We start from the raw sequence: 22,023 nt of genomic DNA on the forward strand, positions 1-22,023 counted from the left end.
TGTGAATTATTTCCATGCAAGTTTCTTGATTTTAGTACATATATATGCATCCATAGTATGTAGTTTTTGAGAACAAAGAATGATCTGACTCCAAATGTCACTAGTGCTGAGGCTGAGAAGCCCTGCCCTCATCTCTCTCCCAGGCTCTCGTGCCTCCCACACGGGCCTCTGGGAGTGCACACATTGCAATAATTATCACCGCACACCTGTCTGCCCCGCTCCTAGAGAGCAAGTTCCCCGAGGAGGGAGACCATGGTTTAGTTAACTGGAATGGAAAGGACTCAAATATTTGCTGAACAAATGGACAAGTCATGGGTTCCTCCTATCACAAATTATCCAGGAGACACCTGGAGAGGACAGGTGGGAACAAGGTGTCAAGAAGCCAACACATTCAGAGTTGACAGGGAAACCATTCTCCATGTTTGGAAGGAGTTCTATCTTCAGGACTTCCACTGGCACTCTTTCACAATTTTTAAAGACAGGGAAGTAATAAGTACCAACATAATGTTATTGAGTATTTACGTGTGGCCAGCACTGTGTGTTTTACAGGCACTCACTCAATGCGTTCCTCACGAAGACCCCATGAGGAGGAATCATTAAGACCTGCTTCAGGAGCCAGGAACAGAAGCACCGAGAGGTGAAAAGGACTCGCCTGTGGTCACAAAGCCAGCAGGGGTGGGACAGGCATGCTGGTTTCTTTGGGGGAAGGGATGAGAGTCCTTTGTAAAGAGAAACATTTCTCTCTCAAAGAGCTAAGAACCTGCTGCAATGACAGGCTTTGGTTTGTATTTGTCTGAGTCACATTTATTTTCTATTTAGGCGCATGGGCTTAAAATTAAAAAAATACTAAAGATTTGAAATTTTAGTTATGTGTCACCTCAGGGGAAGTTAATTCTGATTTTTGTCTGTAATACCCAGGCACAAACTGCAACTTGAGTCATAAAACGAGCGCTTGGAAAAATAAGCACCTGGGGCTGGTGAAAAGAATGCATTTGTCTCAGGGCACGGGCTGAAACACAGACCAAAGTGTTCTTAGGGAGAAACATGTCAATACGAAATCTTTTCACCAACCTTTGATGGATGTGCTAATCTTCTCAGGTCAACATGGGCTCACCCTGGCAACGCACTGTAATAACTTATTTAAAAGGCAGCTGGCTTTTATAATGGACTGTTCCATCAATTTTTAGATTTTCATTCTCAGAAATGTTTTCTCTTATCAAAACAAGATTTGATATACATAGTAAGAGCTCAATTATACTTTTTCTACAACAGAGGAGGCTGCAGAGGTGAGCAGGTCTGGGAATTCTTGTTCTTTGCTCTCAATTCTGTATGACATTCAAGCTCTGTAGAGATAAGGAGATAATAAGAATGTCAGACAGGTATTTTCATTCCACTAGAGGAGGGGTGGGCAGACTATCACATGAGGCCCAAATCTGGCTCACAGCCTATTTTTATAGTTTGATTGGAACACAGCCACATCCCCGTTTACTTACTGCCTACGGCTGCTTTCACGCTGCAAGGGCAGAATTGAGTAGTCCCGACACAGACCGTGTGGCCTGCAAACCGGAAAATCCGAACTCTGGCCCATTAGAGAACATGCATGTGGCCTCAGCCCTGGAGAAAGGTAGTGTGGGTCTCGCTGCATGCTTGCATCATTTTCAGTGGGGGCTAAAGGAGGGCGAGTAGGGCAGGCCAGCTGGCTCACATAAGGCATTTGCCTAGCTCGGGTTGGGTAGAGAAGAAAACAGAAAAAGGCAAAAAACCAGCCAGTATCTCTAAGTGAGAACTTTAATGAATGAACACTATTCTTGACATCAAAACCCAGTACGATTTATATGAAATTATAAAGATGTCAAAAGACAATCTCTCAGGTTCGAACAGTACACGTCCTGCCAACTTCAAAGTGGCTGACATATCACCTCTCCCCCCACCACGAGGGGCCCACTGGGACTTTGGTGAACATGCTCATTTCTCTTTCCTGGGAAAATGCACAGGAGAGATGAAGAGAGTGAATCCGGAGGCAGGGGGTGATGGCTGGGGACCCAGTGCCCCGGGCTCAGAACTTCAGCGGAATGACAGGCCAGTATTTGGGCTGCTTCCTGTCACAGTGCTTGTCAAAGCTCAGCTGCACCGCCGCCTCCATGGCCTGGATCTTGGCGGCGCTGTCCCCATACAGCCGCTTCATCTCTGCCTGGCGCCGCTCGCCGGGCCTCTCGGCCGGGGGCTCCGCGGACCGGCGCGGGTTGTAGCACAGGTCGTGGTCGGCGTTCACGTAATCGGCCAGGCGCGCTGCCTCCAGCTGCTGCTGCCGCCCTGCGAGGGAGCCGAGGGGCAGGAGGGGAATGGTGAACTGGGGATGCGGCTGCTGCCCGCCATTCAGCAGGCAGCCCCCTGACTTCCCTCCGCTTTCTCTCCCCAACTGTGAAGTGTGGCCCCGCTGTGCCAGCTGAGATGTTCACTAGATTCTGCGGCACGACCTGCATATTATCATTATCTCCTTAGTGAGCGCACCGTTCACTTATCAGGGGGTTATACACTAGAGAAATGGCAAAAAACCACAAGGAAATGTCACCCCAAACTATCAAACCTCTGCCACGAGCCCTAAAAGTACAGAAGATGAAACCACCTGGGTTCCTCTCTTCTCTTTCACCTGCTCGGCCGCCCAGGCCTGCCGGGCTAGGAACGCTGGTGGTGCTCACTTGGTTTTAAACTCTGTGCCAGGCCAGCAGAGAAATGAAACGCTTCCTGCAAAGCCCAAGGTTGCAAGTAGTAGTACTTCCCATCCGAAATGAGGTGATGGGGGAAAACCATCAGCCCTTAGGAAGAGGTATTGATTTGAGGGCATCTGGCAAAGAGCAAGTGCTAGGCACTACAGAACTGCGGCGAGGGGCCACGAGCCTCTCACACCCCAAGCACAAATCAGACCAGGCACCGGGGGGTGAAATAATTCAGTACTGCTGAAGGTAAAAGGGCCCAGAAAAGGCAATTCTGTGAAGGGAAGGAAGAGCTCCGACTTTAACCTTCCTGCTATATTAACAAGTCCACACCAGCGTGCAGAGTTCCGCCTTGACGGGATCGGACTGTCCGCTTCACTTCACAGGTGAGCTTAGGCTAAATTCCAAGCGATATCTGCTCTTAATCCTACTAATTTAAACGGATTCTTGTAAAGCGAGAAATATTTATTCAATTTATTCTCCCCTCTATATGTTTTACTCTAACAAGTCCTAATATCTTAACTTTAATTCGCATGTAAATAGAAACAACACAAAAATCAACACACCAATGCTGCATAAGGTAAAATTTAGCCAACTGACATAGATTTTTGTAAGCTACTCTAAATGGATAGTAGAATGCGCACATCTGTAGCTACTATTGCTACCAAGAGGAATGCTACCAACTAAGGAGTCAAGATGGTTGTAGGGGAATAAAACAGTGATATAAATCATTCTTTCCTTGTTAAAAAAAAAAGTAGCAGAATGAAAGCTTAGTATGGAAGGGAACACCAAAGTGAGTGAATCAAGTGTGAACAGGAAGATATTTATGTGGCTCTGCAGTCCCTCATAAATCCTGTTCTTTATAACTCACGCCTTGGACCCGGAGGGAGGAAGTTTTATAAACCTGGAAACATTATGAACAATGTATACGGCCGTTTCTGTCTTAGCACATCTGCAGGCTATTTTGACATAAGGAAGTAATAAACGGATATGCCAAATGACTGTCACACACAATAAATGCAATCTGTTACTTTATCCATGGAAAAGAGAAATAATTGACTTACTATGAAATGCAGAACTAAACCAAAATATTGGCCTTTACTATGCAAACGAATGAGAGGTCAACAGCATTTGTTTCTCATTTTTGTTCTTTTTGCCAAGTTTGAAACATCAGGATATAAACTGTTCAGTTCTCATAGGTGTTTAAATTCTATGCCCCTCGCTCCCCTCAAGACTACTCTTCTGAAGGCTTGGCATTTCCACACAAGCCAGGGACAACAGTTGCCCTCTGCCACCCAGGAGAGCCTTGGACATGTTATCAGTCCTTGGGCTCTGGTTTCTTCATCGGCTCGGAGGAAACAAGCTGACGTGAGGGGCTGATGGGGCCTCAGAGCCTCTACATCTAGAGGACAGAAGGTCCCAGACCACAGTCCTTTTACTCTCAAATTTGTCCCAAGACTATAATTAGCCTTACCAACAGACTTAATGACCCAACAGATGTTGAACTTCCTGTCTAAATCTGAGTCTCTGAGTTTGGAAGTTTTAATAAACACCGGAGTCTTTGCTGTCTTAGTAAGTGTTGCTCTCTGCCGTTAGGATATGTGAATATAACCTTTTTTACTTGTGCATCTTTATTTTTCCTGTCCTTATAATTTAACGTGGTTATAATTATGCTTCTAATTGACGGATAGTAATTAGACTTTGGGTGGTGAACATGATGTAGTCTTCAGAGAAATGGAAATATAATGATGTACATCTGAAATGTATATAACGCTATAAGCCTATGTTACCTCAAAAAAAAATTCTGCTACCCTTCTGATAAAAGCTATCTTACAGGTATTAAATTGGTCTAACAATTCTATGTCAAGAGACATTTTCTCTTACTGTTGACATCTGTGGATGAAACACTACGTTAATACAAAGCAAGCCCAGCCGGCAGTCAATGAAGCCCGTGCAATTTTCCAAGTTGGCACGCAGCATGTGCTCAGGGGTTACCATCACAGGGTTTTAGTTAATAAAGTTCATACACTGTAACAGTAAAAGAATAAGACACACAGCCCTCTGCTCTCAATTCTCGACTCAGCCTCCTTCCCATCCAGGCTTTTTCATGAAAATTTAAGGCCCAACCTTTGTCCCCTCCCTGCCTTGCAAGATGTTTGGAGGTTTCCTGGTTTTCTGCATAGTGGGCAGCTGCCCTAAAACACAGTAAGGGGTGGGAAGCCTGTCTCCCACAATGACAGACTGGCTAGAGCCAGGACCCCTCTGTGGGAGTCATCTATGGCGGGGGCACTGTCACCTGTACTCACTCCTAACCCCAGCCCCGGGAGGACTGACGCAAAGCAGGTGCTCAGGAAATGACTGTGCAGAGAAAGCTCGGACAAAGGCCATACATTATTTTTTGTAAAGAATTGTTTCTTCCAAATGCTTTTAAAGAAAAATGATGGTAACTCAGGGATAGAGAAACAGATGCTCAGATCTCAAAAGGTGCTGGGCAGAGCTCCGTTCCAGCAGGTTCCTCAGAGCCTCTGCGGTGAAGAGGCTGGGCAGGGAAGAAGGAGGGGAGGGGCACCAATGGGTTGGGGTCTGACCTTGTTCCCTTACATTTGAATCACTTTGCCTCTACTTACACAATGAGAAAAAAAAGATGTTCTAAGGCTAGACTACAAATTTGAAAGCCAGTCAGCTTAAAACCAAACACCCTCAGACTGGCTGGGCACTGGAGGCTAAGCTAGCATCTGAAAGTACTTAGTTTATACTGACTTAGGGACCATGCAAACCTTAGAATGGAATACACTCATTTGAAAGCAACCACTTATTCTATTTTCTATTTATTGCTTCCTTCCTCCCAATGAAAGAAAGGATTCTCAATCACTGGCAGTTTTTCATCCTGTCAAAACAAGATGAGGGCTGAGCCAACCAGATGGAGAGTCATCTGACTGAAGTCGAGAAGTAGAACATGACCCTTCAGACGTAACTGAACAGGAGCCCTGTCATGGGGAGGCTGGTCATTTTTACTGAAAACAACAGTGGGACTCAATATTACCACGGACTTTTTTCTTGTAGGATATTTGGTCATGGGAATTTGTTTTCATGCACATCAGAATATCTTTATAGATTTCAGCTTTACAATAGGGTTGTGGCAGGTTGAATAGTGTCCTCCCAAAATTCACATCTACCTGGAACCTCAGAATGTGCCCTTATTTGGAAAGAGGCTTTTTACAGATGTAACTAAGGGAAAGATTAAGATGAGATCATACTGGATTAGGGTGGACCCTAAATCCAATGAGTGTCCTAATGTGAGACAGAAAAAGCCGCTTAAAGACACAGGGGAGAACATGGGAACATGGAGGCGGGGACTGGAGCTGTGTAGCCACAAGCCAAGGAATGCCAGGAGCCCCCAGAAGCTGGAAGAAACAGGCCCTAGAGCCTTTGGAGGGAGTGTGGTCCTGCCAACAGCTTGATTTTGGACTTCTGGCCCCCAGAACTGTGAGAGGATAAATTTCCGTTGTTTTAAGCCAGTTTGTGGCAATTTCTTTCTTTTTTAAAAAATATATATACAAACATATATATTTTAAGGAAGATTAGCCCTGAGTTAACATCTGCTGCCAATCCTCCTCTTTTTGCTGAGGAAGACTGGCCCTAAGCTAACATCCATGCCCATCTTCCTCTACTTTCTATGTGGGACGCCTGCCACAGCAAGGCTTGCCAAGCTGTGCCATGTTGGCGCCCAGGATGCAAACCGATGAACCCCAGGCCCCCAAAGCAGAGTGCGCGCACTTAACGCTGCGCCACTGGGCCGGCCCCTGTGGTAATTTCTTACAGCAGTCCTAAAACTAATGTAAGGGTTATTATGCATATACGGTTAAAACAAGAAAAACGGTATTATACTAAGGAGAAACTTTACCGGATTCCATCTAAGTTCAGGATACATAACCTTGATATTTTTCACCTCAGTCTACACATTTACAAGATGCTACCAATGCAGACTTAACGTATATCTAGGAAAAACTAAATCCTGGGAAGTGACTTAGACTTTAGAGAACCTGACATAGCAGGAAGACATTCATTCAGTATTCCACAAACAACTAGCCCAAAGGCAGAACATTTTGGAGGACAAAGCACTAAGACAAATGAGTGTTAAAGAATGCTATTTTCCCTCATTTTTCTAGGATTAGCATGTCTTTCTGATTATATTCTCTGCTGTGTTGCCAGAATTAATGATCTTAACACAACCGAGCGAAAGCACAGACTTGACTGATATCACAAATGCTGCATTTCTGGTTTGTCACCAACACACCCAGAACACAGGTGCCGGCCAGCAGACCTGGAGCCATTTCTGCTGGGTCTTCTATCCTCACTCCTTGCTCCACGACAAATATAATCCTGAAGTCAGTGGACAATGACCATTTTTGCTTTTAGAATAAAGTGCATTTCCACCCCTCCCTTCCACTTTTCTCCAGCCTTCTGCACGTGTCTTCTCACTGGCTTGATGTACTTCCGAACACCTGAGCTAGACGAAACAAACACACATGACGGAACTGTGCTCCATCAGTATGACTCCACATTTTAATGTCATTGACTAAACCGAAATGGCTCACTAAATACTGGGCCATAAGCTTTACTCTATCTTCTAGGTTTTCCACAGAGGGTGGACAGAGGGCGAAACAGATGGGGTTCCAGCCTACTGACTGAAGGCTCACTATGAAAACTAGCGTCTCAAACCTTCCTACTCCAGCGGACACAGCACAATGGAGCAGATGTCTCCCATCAAACGTATAAAAACACACCTGGGCCCTGTGGCAAGAAGAGCACTTTTTAAGTGAGGAATGGACTTAACCCCTTTCTTTCTCTCTCCTTCCCAATCGACCCATCCCTCAAAGCCTAGAGTACACTCCATTTCTCCATGACCACCCCGTGGGCTCTTCCTCTGACTGCCAGTTCACTGGCTCTACCTCTCATTTGCAAAAGTACCCATGGACCACACCATTGAAAGCTCTTCTAGATAACATTTTAAGTTTGATTTTCTCTCCTCTTCCAACTGGGTTTAAGCTTTTTGTGAATATGTCCCTGTTTTGACCCAACAGATACCCCCCAAACACAGGTGATAATTTTCTGATTGGGTCAAGCCTGAGACAACAGTGGCAGTGTTTGTTTCGGAGGGCCTTCTTCTCTTTTGGGAATGATAACTTTCACTCATTTTCCCTCTAAGTATTAGGACTATAACCTTGCAGTCTCAACTGATGGTTATTTATGACTAAAAAATACTTTTCTTAACCTAACAATAAACATTTTTCCTAAGAAATAATTGAAAACACAGCTGACCTTTAAAACTTCACAACCGCCTACTTTCCCATAAGCAATGTTACCACTGAACTTTTAAATAACGGAAATACCTCATTAGGAAATGATGACATATAACATAATCAAAAGCATGCCTGTTCCCACTGCACAAAAGGAGTTCTTTATTTATCCTACTTAACTTTTTTTGTTTTTATCATTGAAATATGTTAAATTCAAGATTATCTGGAAGAGCAGTGATCACAAGAACATGCTGTTCAGTCTGAAGGATTTTATCCTAAGAAAATATTAAATAAGACACAGATGATGATGAATTGTGTAACATATATGTTCCTGCGGAAGTGAATGATACTGAAAAATCTTTTAAGTTCAGCTACCTTTTCCCTTGCTCGTAGTATTTTATAAAGTTCTGTGTTCTCTAAACAATTCATATTCAAAGCTGAATTTTCCCTTAATGAATAAGTAGCTTCTAGTGGTTCAAAGAGCAAAAGAAAACAACTTTAAGGAAGTATTCACGCTGTTCAGGTCCCTTATCACTGCTACAACATTTCCCAACTGTGTATGTAACTAAACCTCCATGAACATTCCTAGTGAAGGTAATGGATTGGAAAACACATGGGCATTCGAATTACTTACATCTGAATTCCATCATTCATTACTGCTCGAAGGAACACGTATTCGTCCTATACACCACCAAGCGTGCTGGTGAAAAAAATAACACTGGCACACCACTGCTTGCTATTTTTGGTGGTGCAGGATCAGGCCCCAGCAGCTTCTTCTAGTAAAGATCAAGACTGTGGCGGGAAGATTAGACTCTGACACCACAGCCTGTTCTCGCCCTCGCCAGACAACTCTCCCATCTCCTAGGGACCTGATAATGCTTTCAGGACAGACTGCAGGACACAAAAGCATCGCAGAGGCCCTATGCCAAGTCGTTTTCAATGATGCTACAATGACACATTCTAAAACCACAAAGAAGCAGGAGCTCGATGTGTTTAACGCTGTTGTCTGTAATATGGAGAGGGCTCATTTTTCCATGCATTTTACTATATTAAGTTATATCAAGCAAGAATGTCCTTGAAACAGAACTAAAAGTTGTGTTAATGACTACTTCGACAAAAGTGTGCTAACAACTAAACTTGACAGACAGCAGCACTTTATGTTTTAAATATTCTAAGTCAATTTAAGAGTTTGAAAAGTGCAGAGCAGGCATACATGACTTTTTTTGAAGCCATAGAAAATCTTTATTAAAAATATGCAGAATCTCAATCAAGCACTAATGAAGACAAACAGTATCAGAGCAAAACCAGTTTATGGTTAATAATCCACATCAAAGGATGAGTTATTAGCAACTAACCATAACTAACATTTCTTGGGCACTGACTTTGTACCAAGCACTGGTCTATAACTTTCCTCTTATCACCTTATTTAATCTTCACAATTACCACTCCATTAACTAGGATCCCCATTTCACAGGTGAGGAGACTGAGGCACAGAACAGGGCAGGTGGCCCACAAGGGGCTAAGAACCTCCAGCTAGTAGGTGGTGGAGCTAGGCTAGAACCCTGTCATTTGAGTGGTTCTGCCACAGCTGTCTCTGGATAATGTTACTAATGATAATGCAAATTTTGGGGAGTAAGGTTAAAGATGTAGATTGTAATAGTTTTCATAAAATTTCCTTTTTTCTTGGTTTTCTATCTAGATCATGGTTAAACAAATACGCTCCACATTTTCTTCACAGTAATCGCAAGACCTATGTGGTTCACTTTATGTCCCACTCATTGACTGCATTTGGGAACAAAGAAAATTCTCGCAGGATGATTTTATTAGTCTCCTAGGGCTGCCATAACAAAGCACCACAAACTGGGGGGCTTAGAACCTCAGAAATGTATTGTCTCCCAGTCTGGAGGCGGGAAGCCTGAGATGAGGGTGTCAGCAGGGCCGTGCCCTCTCTGAATGCCCTGGGGAAGGGTCTGTTCCAGGCCGCTCTCCTAGCTTCTGGTACTTCCTTGGCTTGTGGCAGCAGAACTCCAGTCTTCACATGGCGTTCTCCCTGGGTGCATGCCTCTCTCTGTGTTCGAATTTTTCCCCTTTCATAGGGACACCAGTCATATTGGACTAGGACCCACCCTCATACCTCATTTAACTTGATTACCTCTATAAAGACCCTATCTCCAAATAAGGTCCCATCCTGAGGTCTGGGGGAGTTAGGACTCCAACAAATGTTTTCTTTTAGGGGACACAATTCAACCCATTACCAGCGATGATAATAGTGCAATTTGAAGCCTTGAAGTAAACTAAGCAGATTTAGGAATAATATCCAACAAAATATGAAGTTCATCAAGTTTATAAAGCAGTCAAAGCCTAACTCACTTTCTAAAATGTCCCACAGAACCATGGCAAGTTTAGCACTTTGTGGGATATTTGAAAACCTTTGATTTAAGGCTCATAATTAATATGGAAATCCTTCCTTCCTTCCTTCATTCAAAATAACATCAAATGCCAGGCACAACTTTGCAGGTAATTTTCCTGACTTTTTTTTTTTTTTTTTTACCTACCTAGAATTCTACCTGACAAAGGTAAGAGGGAGGAACTGGGATGGTTCTTAACCATATCTGTAACTGAACTGCTTATATTGGAAGGGCACATTTCATTATTTTATTTTCAACCAAACTGCTTCTTTGATTGGAAGGACCCATTTCATTATTTTATTTTCATTTCATTCAGATCTATTTTGTATTGAATAACTATATCAGATTTATTTTAAATTAGCAGATAGTTCAAAATATCCTTTTAGATGACTGGGATGTGCTCCCATCCTTAATTACAAGTTCTATCATAAAAGCATCCATCTCCGGTGGGAAAAACATGTTATTCTACCTTCTGGTGAGGATGACAGAAATCAGCCTTATCTCCATCATATTTTCTTTTTCAAAAGCTTAACGGCATTCTAACCAAATGCAGACATGCTTCAATGCCTACTCTCCCTCATTCGTTGTATACTTTTAAGTGAGACTAATGATTATTTTATACGTATTTTGAAAAAAGGTAAAATTTCTGGAGATGAGGAAAGAAATGTATTCTATGTGTAATAGAAAGTATTGTTTTAAAAATACTTGTTTGGATATACTTTTGAATACGCATCAAAGTCGTCAACAGTTTAATCAAAAGAAAGAAGGTAAAAACCACCAATCTGAATGAGGAGTTTAGTGAAGAATCACAGGAAAAGACACTCAAGGGCATGAGACTTTATACAAAGCCCATGGCTCAGTTCCTGGCACCCAGAGGGAATTGATAAATGCGAGCCCATCATTAGGAAAATACAGATCATTCAGGATGGAAACGAAACTCGCCCATTCCCAGGAGTCTATGTTTCTGTTTATTAGAAAATTCTAGGTAAAATATCATATAATTAGAGCTCAATAAAAACAGCATGGAGACTGGATACTGGTTGTAAGAAGGAGAAAGGCATATCTGTTAGAGACTCTGACAGTGTAAAGGGGCTGGTGAATCTTAATAGCAAGGAGAGCACACAAAGCAGTTCTAGTTCTTCATAGCAAGTTAGTAAGACAGTACAAGAAGAAAACTGCTTTCCCACTGCAGACAGAAGACCATTCTCACAATTCTCTACGTCCGGGGACAGAGTTTCAATGCGGGATCAAACTGGAAAGGTTTGAATACCAGGCATTTTGTTATTCTGTTTAGGTTCGCCGGGCTCTCTACTCAGAAGAGAGCTTGATATTCACGATCTGGTAGCTCTAGAGCGCCGTGCAGTCTCCGAGCTGTGGACCGGTGAGCTGGCAGCAGGATTTTAGGAACCTAGCAGTCTTAGGGACAAAACCTAATCCCTGAGTTTGTGCTAGAGGAACAAGCACAGGAATTGGAGTCAGACAGACTTTGGTTTGAACCCTAAGAGGAAATTACTAGTTGTGTACCACGGAACCAGTCAATTCACTTTCTGAAGGCTCACTTTCCACATCTGTAAAATGGATTTAATACCTCGAGGGACTGCTGTGTAGATTAGGGAACTCATGCACGCATGCACACACCCCATCTGGTGGTGTCTAACCTTCAGTAAATGGCAGAGGCAGTATTAGGATAAGCTTTGTTCTAGAACTAAAAATAAGTCCTGTATTAAAACTACTCTGGAAACCAATATAATTGAGGTGCAATATCACCATACCTTTTCCAGTCTTACGATTGGATCTGGAACATTGCTGAGGAGTTCTAAAACAATGTTAGAGATTAGGGAAGAAAACAACGTGGAAGGCGGGGCAAGGAAAGGAAGCACGCAGAGACAGAGGCCCAAACTTACGGCGCTCTTCCCTGTGCCTCTCGGTCTCTGCGAAGTACTGGCGGAGCTCCTCCGTGATCTCCATGTTGCTCACGTCGCATTCCACACCCCCATCTGACTCGGTCTCCACCTCCTCCTCTGCGGACCAAGTTTGGTCTTCTCTTGTGCTGTCATGCGGATGCTGCCCAGACCTTCTAGAATGTGAATAATTGCATCCGGAGCCCTGGGATGCTGAATGATGGTCATAGAAGGACTGAGGAGATCCACCCTCGTTAGCATGAGAGCTTTGGGAAAGAGCTGCGGGAGGGAAGTACCATGGGGAACTGAAATAAGATTCTACGGCTTTCCTATAGGCGTTCTGGTGGCTGTGCATCCAAGCCATCGCTTGCTGATAATGTTGCCAGTATCTTGCATATACTGGATGAGCAGACCAAGGCTCAGCAGCTTTCGATGATACTGCCTACAAAACAAAGGGAGGGGTAGGCTAGATACCACACAGTTCATTCTCAAGAGAAACCCTCAAACATCTAATCAACTAACCAACATGTAGCGACTGAGTATCCACTAAATACCTACTTGACATTTGGATGCTACTGGGCCAAAAAGGATAAAGGACAGGTCCCTGCCCTCAATGGACACCAAGTGTATGCATGCTTGCTATGAAGTATGTATACATGAAGCATGCACAGGACAATTAGTTTAAGATTATGGCCCTTATAAAGTGGGAACAGAGGCTAATAATGATCATTTTTAGATAAGATGCTGTTGGAGGAGGTCATAGAGAGGACGTGACCACCAGCTGACCCAAGAACTGGACCTGGGCAATCGGAGGCTCCTCACCCCCTCCCCTGTGCATGGAATGTACGCTCTTCCCACCATTCCCACAGTGGGAACCGTTTTCAAGGACACAGCCTTGAGAGAGCAATGTGTGGTTGAGACCATCTGGACGGTATGGCCTCTATATAAACTGTTAAGATTTGGCAAGGAGGTGTGGAGGTTTACTTGTCCTGCGGCAGCCCAAGATGAGCCTCCTAAGTATGTTCCCATGCTTAATAACCTGCCACCTACCAGTCTGGAGTGGCCTGCCTCTTTCTTCGGTTTCTCCCTGCCCTCTGTGTACAAGGGCCAGTTTGCAAACTAACAGATGCAGGGAGAGATAAGGAACTGATGTCTATCAACCTTGGCCCTCTCTATCCACTGTAATTGACTAGTTCCAAGTTAGAAACAGCCTGCCAAGAACCACATGGACTAATGAGCAGGATGTTCCCTGGTCCCTCCCCCTCTGCACCCTAAACACCTGCTGGCTTGGCCCACTCGTCAGTGCCTGCGACAAAGGATGGCTAGCAACACACTCAGTGGTGCTTTTACTTTTAGGTTTCTGATGTATTTCTTCGGTCTCCTCCATCCTGGAATGAGAACACCAAAACTGTAAACACTAAAATTTACCTTTCTCTCTTATGAGTTTTAAAAAAAACTTACCTTTGCCGCCATCTCTGACTGTGGAAGTCCAAATGGGCACTGCCACTAGGAAAGAACAACCACAGCGCAAACACCTGATCAGTACAGGTGGGTGAGAGGCATGGCGATTTCGCGGTTTGCAAAGCAGCTCCTCAGAGCTTGCTTCTTCCCAGTACCGTGCCTGATCGCCAGACAACATCCTACCACAAGACCCTGGCACCTGGCTTATGACCTTGTGGTCTGAAAAGGAGGGGTCCCCTTAGGTATGATTAAGTGGCGCAAAGGACGCTGCATTTTTCGAGTACTTGTTTCCCTATTGAAAGTAAAGTCTATGAAAAGAACACAGAATCAGAATATATATATAAAAAATATACAGAACACCAACTAAAAATGTACAACCATGACTTTATTTACTAATTCTTAACTCATGCCAATGCCCATTTAAATTAACCCTGGCTGTCCCCGAGGCTTGAACAGAACAGAATACATCTCGCCAACTCACTGGAAACCATTGGTGGGTCTTGCCTCAGGTCTGGGACTTGGAGCAGCCTCTCTAAACAAGACATCTCTCCAGCCTGGGTTGTCCCCTGGGCTTTAAGCCCCCCAAATAGGCCTCGATTTGGTTTTGATCGCCGTTAGCATCTCTCAGCCAGCATGTGGCACCACACTCTCCCTGCCTAACCACTCCATGTCTTTGCAGGAGGAGAAACTATTCCCTGGAGACTCTCCACCAAGCGACCGTGTAGCCTGCCTTTGCCCAGCAGCCTCGCCCTGCCAGGATTTACTCCTCCCCCTCCACCTACCTGTCTGTGAGTTACTGATATGGCAGGAAATATCTAAGGTAAAGTTTATCTGCAGCTGCACCTTTTACAACCTATTTAAAAGAGACTTTTAATTTTTTCCCCTCCAATTCAGGAGTTCAGAGCTACTAAAATGCCAGCCTACACCAGAATGTGCTTTAAAAAAGTTAAACGAAAGTAATATCCTAAAATGCAGGAGAATTTAAGCATCTGTGAGATGAAACCACTAACAACGTGCTGCTGAGCAAACAGCTCCCAGGGTTTTGAAACTTTGGAAATCAGATGCTGAAGAAGTTCTATTTTTTCCTACTTCGCCTAATTATAGAGTAGAATCAAAAAATCTCCAAGCCTTAAGAAATAGACTTGACTTATTTTGTAATCTCTATCAGATGTTTTGCTATGGTTAATGTGGAAAACTGAGATGTTAAATTGACCATATCTTTTAAGATTTAGCCTAAAGAGAACCATTCACTTTCTTTTTAAGAATAATAAGCTTTCGAATGGGGTATTTTCCAAGAGGGTTGCCATGATCTCCTGTAAATTTATCTTATACATAGTCCACACTTCCTGTTCTCTGTCCTAAATTCAGGAATATACACATACGCAGTGAATGTAAACTGGAAAAACTAACAAATGCAGTGAAAATATGTCTAGATTAAATTCATATTACTTTAAAATTGTAATTTAAAGTTTTAAAACATGAACAATTATCTGAAAACCTGGCTAACTGCTATGTGCTTTACACGCTACTAAGAAATATAAAACAGCCAACACCATTAAGGGGCTCAACACCCAGAGGAGTAAAACTCACACAAATGAAATCACGGTGGAAATCAGTACACACTTGAGTGCTAAACGGTCAGATGCAGCCTGTAAGGGGCTAACTCACTCCAGCCACGTTTTATGTTTCTATCACTGAAAACTGAATAGCTTTCTGAGAGCCAGCAGCCCATAATGACATTAAAGTGAACTCCATGTGTGTCTTAATCAAATTTGTTTTAGAGATTAACAAGTAGCATAGGAATTAAATTAGAGAAGTCTAGCAGACGTCGGCATCTCTTGTGGAAATTCAAAGTTTTGAATCCAGACGTCTATGCCTTATAAAATGTACTTAGAACCAGATCAATGTAACTATTAATTATTCCGAGTTGGGAAATCTGACAGCCTCAAGTATTTAACAAACATTGTGACTGAATACTACTGTAGACCTTGGAAAATTCTGGTTTTATTTATAATTGGGAAAATCCAGCCTGGCTTTAAAAGTAGTAGTACCAACAGCCTGAAAATGCACAAGATGGCTTATAAGTAGTTCCACGCTGCAGAGCTGGACGTGTAGGCATGCGCGATAAAGGACACAACTGTTTAAGGGCTGCGAGTGTAATCCATCATGCTCGCCAGGCTGCTCAAATGCCAATGGCTGTGATTAAAAAGGGGGAAGGAGTGCTAATTTGAGAAGTTTACTTATTTATGCCTTTGATTCAACAAATAATTTGATAGAAGAGCTGCCATGTTACATGCCTCAGAGATCATGCAAGGCACACCCTGAGCACGTCTGCAAGAAAGCAGCCAGCACAACGAGCTGAGATGACTGAAAAAAGCCAATTCCAGCGTTTGGACCAGAAGTGCCGAGTCTCTATAAAGGACAGCAACTAATCAGCTAAGGTGCTAGACTCTTTTAAGACCCAGGCTATAAAGGAAAGATGAATTTATATTAATGATGGCATACATGCAACTTTGTCATCGATTTTATTCTGATTATGCTTTCCTCATTGTTTTGGCCACTGGGACACTTACAATCAAATCTGCTGCCATCCTCCAGCAAGTTGAGAGTCCTGGGGCTGTATGTTGAATATGCTCATTTCACCCTTGACTTTCTTTATTTCCCTCCCCAAATTCCAAAACCTATGTATCATATTCTTCTACATTTTAAGTATTTTTAAGATTCTTAAAATCCTACAGATATTCAATTAAAAATCGTTCCTGAGAATGAATGACTAATTAATCTCTCAGAAATCAAATAAGGTACAGAAAAACACATCTAAAGGAAGAGTAGCTTGCACAGAGCCTTCTAATTATTACTAGTTCACTATATCCAGTATCACTCTTGGTATTTTATGCCAGCAATTTTTTTCTGTAAAGGGCCAAATGGTAAATATTATGTCTTGTGGGCCACATAACAGTCTCTGTCACAAATTTTTCATATTTTTCTTCTTTTTTTAAGTTAAAAACCAACCCTTTAAAAATGTAAACATCATTCTTAGCTCCTAGGCAGTACAAAAAACAAGCTATGGGCCATCATTTGCCCACCCCTGTTTTATGTTAACACATTCTTAAGCTGTATAAACTCTGCCCTCCATATCTTGAGCACCCTAATCGTTTCTCACTTTCCACTTGGACATCAGCAGAGGAACTTCGTGATTCTCACGTCTCATAAATTACTGGGCTCAGAATGAGGCTAGTGGAAGCAAGACAACAGTGATTATGACCAACAGTAATCTTGGTGACCAGTTCCTAATATTTGGGACCGAAGAATCTTCTCCATGACTAATAAGGAAATTGGGCCATTTCTTAAAGATCTACATAGACATTTAAAGACTAAATTAAAAAAAAAAAACTCCTATAAAACAGTATCAATCAACAGGGCTTAGAAGGCACATATAGCGTCCTGATTTCTGACAGAGACCCTGCTAGCTGCCAGGTGCTAGACAGTAACCCCACAAGGATGGGAAGAAGGGGAGAGTGCCGAGTGTCTGTTCCCTGGAAGAAGGAACACGTACCCTTCCCTGCTGATGGCATCAGTCAGCTCCCAAGGGAAGGTGAGAACCTCCTCTAAAAATGGGTCCTGTTAACTTTTTAAAGCTGGTTATTCTTTCCAGAGAGTGCTTAAGGACCTAATAAAACTGCCTGGGTGCCTGAAAAGCCCACATGAAAATAATTCCAGACATTATAGCAACACTTCCAGACACCACCACCATCTCAAAGAAAAGAAAGCTTCCAGCCGCAGCAGATTTCGATGCCCTTTCAATGGTCTTTATCTTTCATTCCTCACCTCCCTGGGAGTGTCTCCTACTCTTTTATGGCACACGTCTTTGTGGACTGAACAGCAACTTTTCTTCTAATGGGATGGTGGAGCTGAAAGAAAAGAGATGGGCAATGTCAGCGCAGGCCAGGATCCACAGCACTACCAAGCGGGCAGCCCTCCCAGTGAGCACAATGGCATCACAGTCACTACCCAGCTGAGCCCAGGCGAGTACAGAGACAGCATTCATTGTCTGTCCTCAACCACCAGAGAAGGAAGGAAAAAACCAGCATTGAGGTCATTCATGAAACACTGCCGAGGCCCACAAGCAAGACAGTGTCTCTGAGTCTTCAACCATATATTTTCCCGTATAGCCTTTCTTAAAAAATGCACTCATTCTTCAATGAATCTGCTTATCCTGGGAGACATATTTTTAAATGCATAAATATACATGAAGAATAACAGACAAGAGCTTTGTAGTTTTCAACAGACAAAATGTGACTATTTCCATCAAATTACTAAAAAGTTCCACAAATAAGTAATGTGGCTTTGCTGAAAGGTAGTGACATCGCATATATTCTTTTTACTGCATATTTATGGTCTTATAGGATCTAGGATGTGTCACAGCAACCAGATAAATAAAATAAAAACACAAATTCCCCTCAAAATGATAATGTATATTCAGTAACTGGATTTTCCTCTCTATTCTCCTTTTCCACTAGAATTCTGAAAATTAAATACATGGAAACTCACCTGCTTTGAGTTTTGCACAGAAACACATTAAAAGTCAATCATTAAATAAGTTACGTGGGCTAAAGCCCCCAAAGTCAAACCCTTCCCACAAGGCTCCCACCCGTGTGGCTCTCTGAGCCAATCAGATAGTTTGGGGGATCTAACCAGGCCTTCAGTACACACCGTTTCCAGGGAGAAGGAACGGGGTCTGCTAGAGATGGCTCAAAATAAATGCATGTATGGTGAGAAATGTGAATTACATAAATTGAGTCATAAGCAGTTCTAAGGAATTTCTGTATATGCAGTAATAACCCTATCAGAGAAGCTACCTTCCAATCATGCATACACCCGTAGGAACTTCCTCAACGAAGATAAATAATACAATGAGGTTTTTTGAGAGCATGGCTTCCTGCCTCCTCCCCCGGCTGCTTGATGGCAAGTTCATCTGCCTTGATGCCCTCATGGGCTCCCTCCTGTGGCTTTGCATGGTCCCTGCTTAGTGATCTGGAAACAAAGATGGCTCAAGTCTGAATCGCCTTCCACCCTCAGGAGTCCAAGCTCCATCTTTCGGCCAGACACAGGCCTCCTACAGGTGCACACGCTACTGTGTTCAAAAAGCCTGCAACTCTCCGACTCTAACTGCCACCCTTAAAACGGATGGGCGAGGGAGCCAAAAAACAGTTTCATTTCCTTTTCATTCCCTCAAGCCCAAACCCCAATGTATTGTCTTCTGGATGTTGCAAGAGGTAATGTCACAAAAAAGGCACAGTATGTGGAAGGAGAAAGACTGAAAGGATGTAGCTGACCGTTCTTTTATACAAACGACATTCCACCCACAGAATGGCATCGTTTAATTCGTCAGCAAGGGTGATGGAATTGTGAACGGATTTCTTCGCGAGTTCAGCAAATCCCTATGTGACTAAAGTCAGAAGCAGAAGTGAAATACGAGGCCACTCAAAAACAAAGTTACCCTCTGACTCATGAACACAACATGCAATGGAATAGCTGAAAACTGGGATAACTGAGAAGGACATAATAATAATACAGCTCAAAAGAGGAAACAGGTAAGTTGGTTTCACTGCAAGCACATCCCTCACACAGCAAAACCTGGCATGATCACAAAGGAATGAGGGTTGAACAGGCTGGCAATGCAAGTTATGAGCATGTTAGCAAAAACCATGACTAGTTTAAAGTAGTTAAGACCACCAGTAGATTTCAGGTGCCTTATTGCAAATTTTACTTCTATTGACACATACATGGTAATCCCATGTTAATCGCTCCTTTTTTTCCAATTTATCTGGCATTCACTATGTCCCGCTTATTTGGGCAGTTAATCAGTTACTTGTCCGCATGGATTCTGCAATCTACTTCTTTTAAATTTTCTATTTTCCTTCCAGCATAAAAATCATGGCTAATATTTCCTGCCATTGGATGCTGCTGACATTGTCTGTTGTATCCAGATAACATTCTCTCCTCCTACCTCTACCCTCCCTAAAATCATGGAGTAGCTAGTTACCCCAATAATTCTGACTGTAAACTCCAAATCTTTTTAGGAAACAGATGTTTAAATACATTCATCTTCTCAAGGATACTTTCAATTCATCTGACCTTTGGTCAACTACAGTTACGCTCTTTTTTTCACTTGTCCAACTGTTCTCTGGCTGGATTTCCTACTGTAGAGAAGGAATTCCAAGAGTTCTGCACCGAATTTTTAGTCTCTCCAACCTCCACTCCAGCCTGAATTGTTCAATTTCTCCCCCATCCTTATTTCACCCTATTCTTTAACTGTTGGATCCTAAAAAACAAAATCATTCTTCACCATCTGTAAAACAATTTCAGAATGGAAATTTCTCTCTAGAGCTTTAGTTTGTATCTTTTCCCCGGCCAGCAATGAACACAGAGAGGATCTGTATCCCTTACTGTGAACCTGCCTTCACTTACGCCCATCCAAAGTTACTAACAAACTTTTAAAATATAGCTTCTGTTTGCTTTGCTATCCCAAGGGGACTGTTTCTCTGATAAACTATATTAGTATAAATTGTATTTTTAAAGGTTATCCCTAACCCACAATTCATCAGAACCCTGAGAGTAAACAACCCCAGAAGTGTTACTAATCTTTAGACTTTCAAGTAATGTTGTTCTGACTTACGTGCAAAACAGCTGAATACAGAACCTAGCCTGTGAAAAAATTTTAAAAATCATTCCTGAAAAAAATAAAATTGTTCAGAACCATCTGATCTGTACTAAAGGATTCTCAGGATTTCAGAGCTAGAAGGTACTTCACTGGCCACTTATTTACTGAGGAAGAAAAGTGGGCAAAGACATTCTCCACCTCCACAGGTAATGCGCATAAAAGACCACAAGTACCAAATATTCTCCAGATAACTTCCACTAAAACCTCTGACCTCCCACAGAGGTCATGGTGCGAGGGAAAAGAAAGAAAACCCCAATTTTTGAGTAGATGGGCCAGTATCCTAGACATCCCTCCACGGATGAGGCTGCCCTGGGGGATCTTCCGTTGGGACCAGGCTGGATGGGCGAAGTCCGAAAGCACCTTCCAGACCTAGCTCACCACAGTGCTACTCGGCACATCATAATCACATGCGGAGCTTTGATAAAAATGCCGATGCCTGGGCCCCACTTCTAGAGATTTGAATTTAATTGGTCCGGAAATGGGCGCCCTGGCATCATAATTCTTAAAAGTCATCCACTGATTGTGAAGCACTGCAGAGCCGAGAGCCTCTAGAACCAGTCCCCTCTCACAGTAAACCAGCTATCATTCAGGAACCTCATGGGCCTCTGGCCGCACCTTTTGCCGCGGGATGGTGATAATTATGACGACAATGTGACAGCCAAGCCCTCGGTTCTCCTGGCCTCAGAAAAAGCCAGGCCCCGGGGCCATGAGGCTCCTCCCTTAGTCCCCAAATAAAATCCAGTTGTCCCCTGAATCACCTCGTGGGCGCGCAGCTTGCGGATCCTGGGCGGTGGGCGAGCAGGGGCCTACTTTCGGGGAGGAGACTGAGAGGGCGTGAGTGGGAGGACCTGTTGCCGGGGCGACTAGAAGCGGACTTCTGGTACGGGCACGTGGCCACGGCGCGCCGGAAGTCCCGCCCGCGCCGCAAGTTCCGCCCGCGCCGCGGCTGACGTCACGTCCGCGCAGCGCTCTGCGTCACACTGGGAGACTGGCGCGGGATGAGCGCCCGCCTCTCGGGGCGGAGCTTGGCGGGTGGCGGGCTGGGAGATCGGGTTCGTCGCCTGGTTTGGGGTGCCGTGCTGGGACCCGGGTTTCCGCCCGGGTCGGGCGGTGACTTGCGCTCCGAAGGGTGTAGTGTGGCGGGAAGACGAGGGTCGTTTCTTCGCCGCCCGTGTCCGCAACAGTTCCTTGGTCTTTGATTTTCGCCCTTCTGCCAACTCTCTCATCCTCATCTCACTGTCTTTCCTTTGTTTTTTTTTTTTTTTAAAAGGTTTTTATTATTTTTTTTGTGAGAAAGATTGGCCCCGAGCTAAAACATCTGTTGCCAATCTTCCTCTCTCTTTTTTTTCTCCCCAAAGCCCCAGTACACAGTTGTATATCCTAGTTTTAAGTCCTAGTTCTTCTATGTGGCTACCAGCACAGCACAGCTTGATGAGCAGTTCGTAGGTCTGTACTCAGGATTGGAACCCGCGAACCCCAGGTCACCAAAGGGGAGCAGGGGAACTTAACCACTAC

At 43.6% G+C, this 22,023-nt stretch overlaps 1 protein-coding gene across 8 annotated transcripts; it reads right to left on the reverse strand.

Moving 5' to 3' along the window:
* Positions 1-1,770: 1,770 nt before the first annotated feature.
* On the reverse strand, positions 1,771-21,472 carry GEMIN8 (gem nuclear organelle associated protein 8). 8 transcript variants are annotated; one of them, XM_008507368.2, is made up of 6 exons: positions 21,267-21,434; positions 17,613-17,695; positions 13,785-13,829; positions 13,603-13,711; positions 12,327-12,765; positions 1,771-2,313 (listed from the first exon to the last, which is right to left on the reverse strand). In XM_008507368.2, exons 4-6 carry the CDS (start codon positions 13,708-13,710, stop codon positions 2,057-2,059), a joined length of 804 nt encoding a protein of 267 aa, XP_008505590.1. In that variant the 5' UTR covers position 13,711; positions 13,785-13,829; positions 17,613-17,695; positions 21,267-21,434; the 3' UTR covers positions 1,771-2,056. The 8 variants fall into 8 exon arrangements, with proteins under 8 accessions (XP_008505590.1, XP_070459827.1, XP_008505592.1 ...); XM_070603726.1 differs by having other exon boundaries at positions 21,124-21,411; XM_008507370.2 differs by lacking the exon at positions 13,603-13,711 and having other exon boundaries at positions 21,267-21,472.
* Positions 21,473-22,023: the final 551 nt, after the last annotated feature.

The sequence above is a fragment of the Equus przewalskii genome, chromosome X (assembly GCF_037783145.1).
Source record: "Equus przewalskii isolate Varuska chromosome X, EquPr2, whole genome shotgun sequence".
In the NCBI taxonomy this organism is placed as follows: domain Eukaryota; kingdom Metazoa; phylum Chordata; class Mammalia; order Perissodactyla; family Equidae; genus Equus; species Equus przewalskii.

Bases quoted from the DNA above. Each gene is read 5' to 3' on its own strand.
- GEMIN8 (XM_008507367.2), bottom strand. From the start codon at position 13,710: ATGGAGGAGACCGAAGAAATACATCAGAAACCTAAAAGTAAAAGCACC. The intron at 12,766-13,602 runs GTGTTTAGGGTG...TTTGTTTTGTAG, and splicing joins CGAGTGGGCCAAGCCAGCAG to GCAGTATCATCGAAAGCTGC. The intron at 2,314-12,326 runs GTAAGTTTGGGC...GCTCCCTCGCAG, and splicing joins GAGGCACAGGGAAGAGCGCC to GGCGGCAGCAGCAGCTGGAG.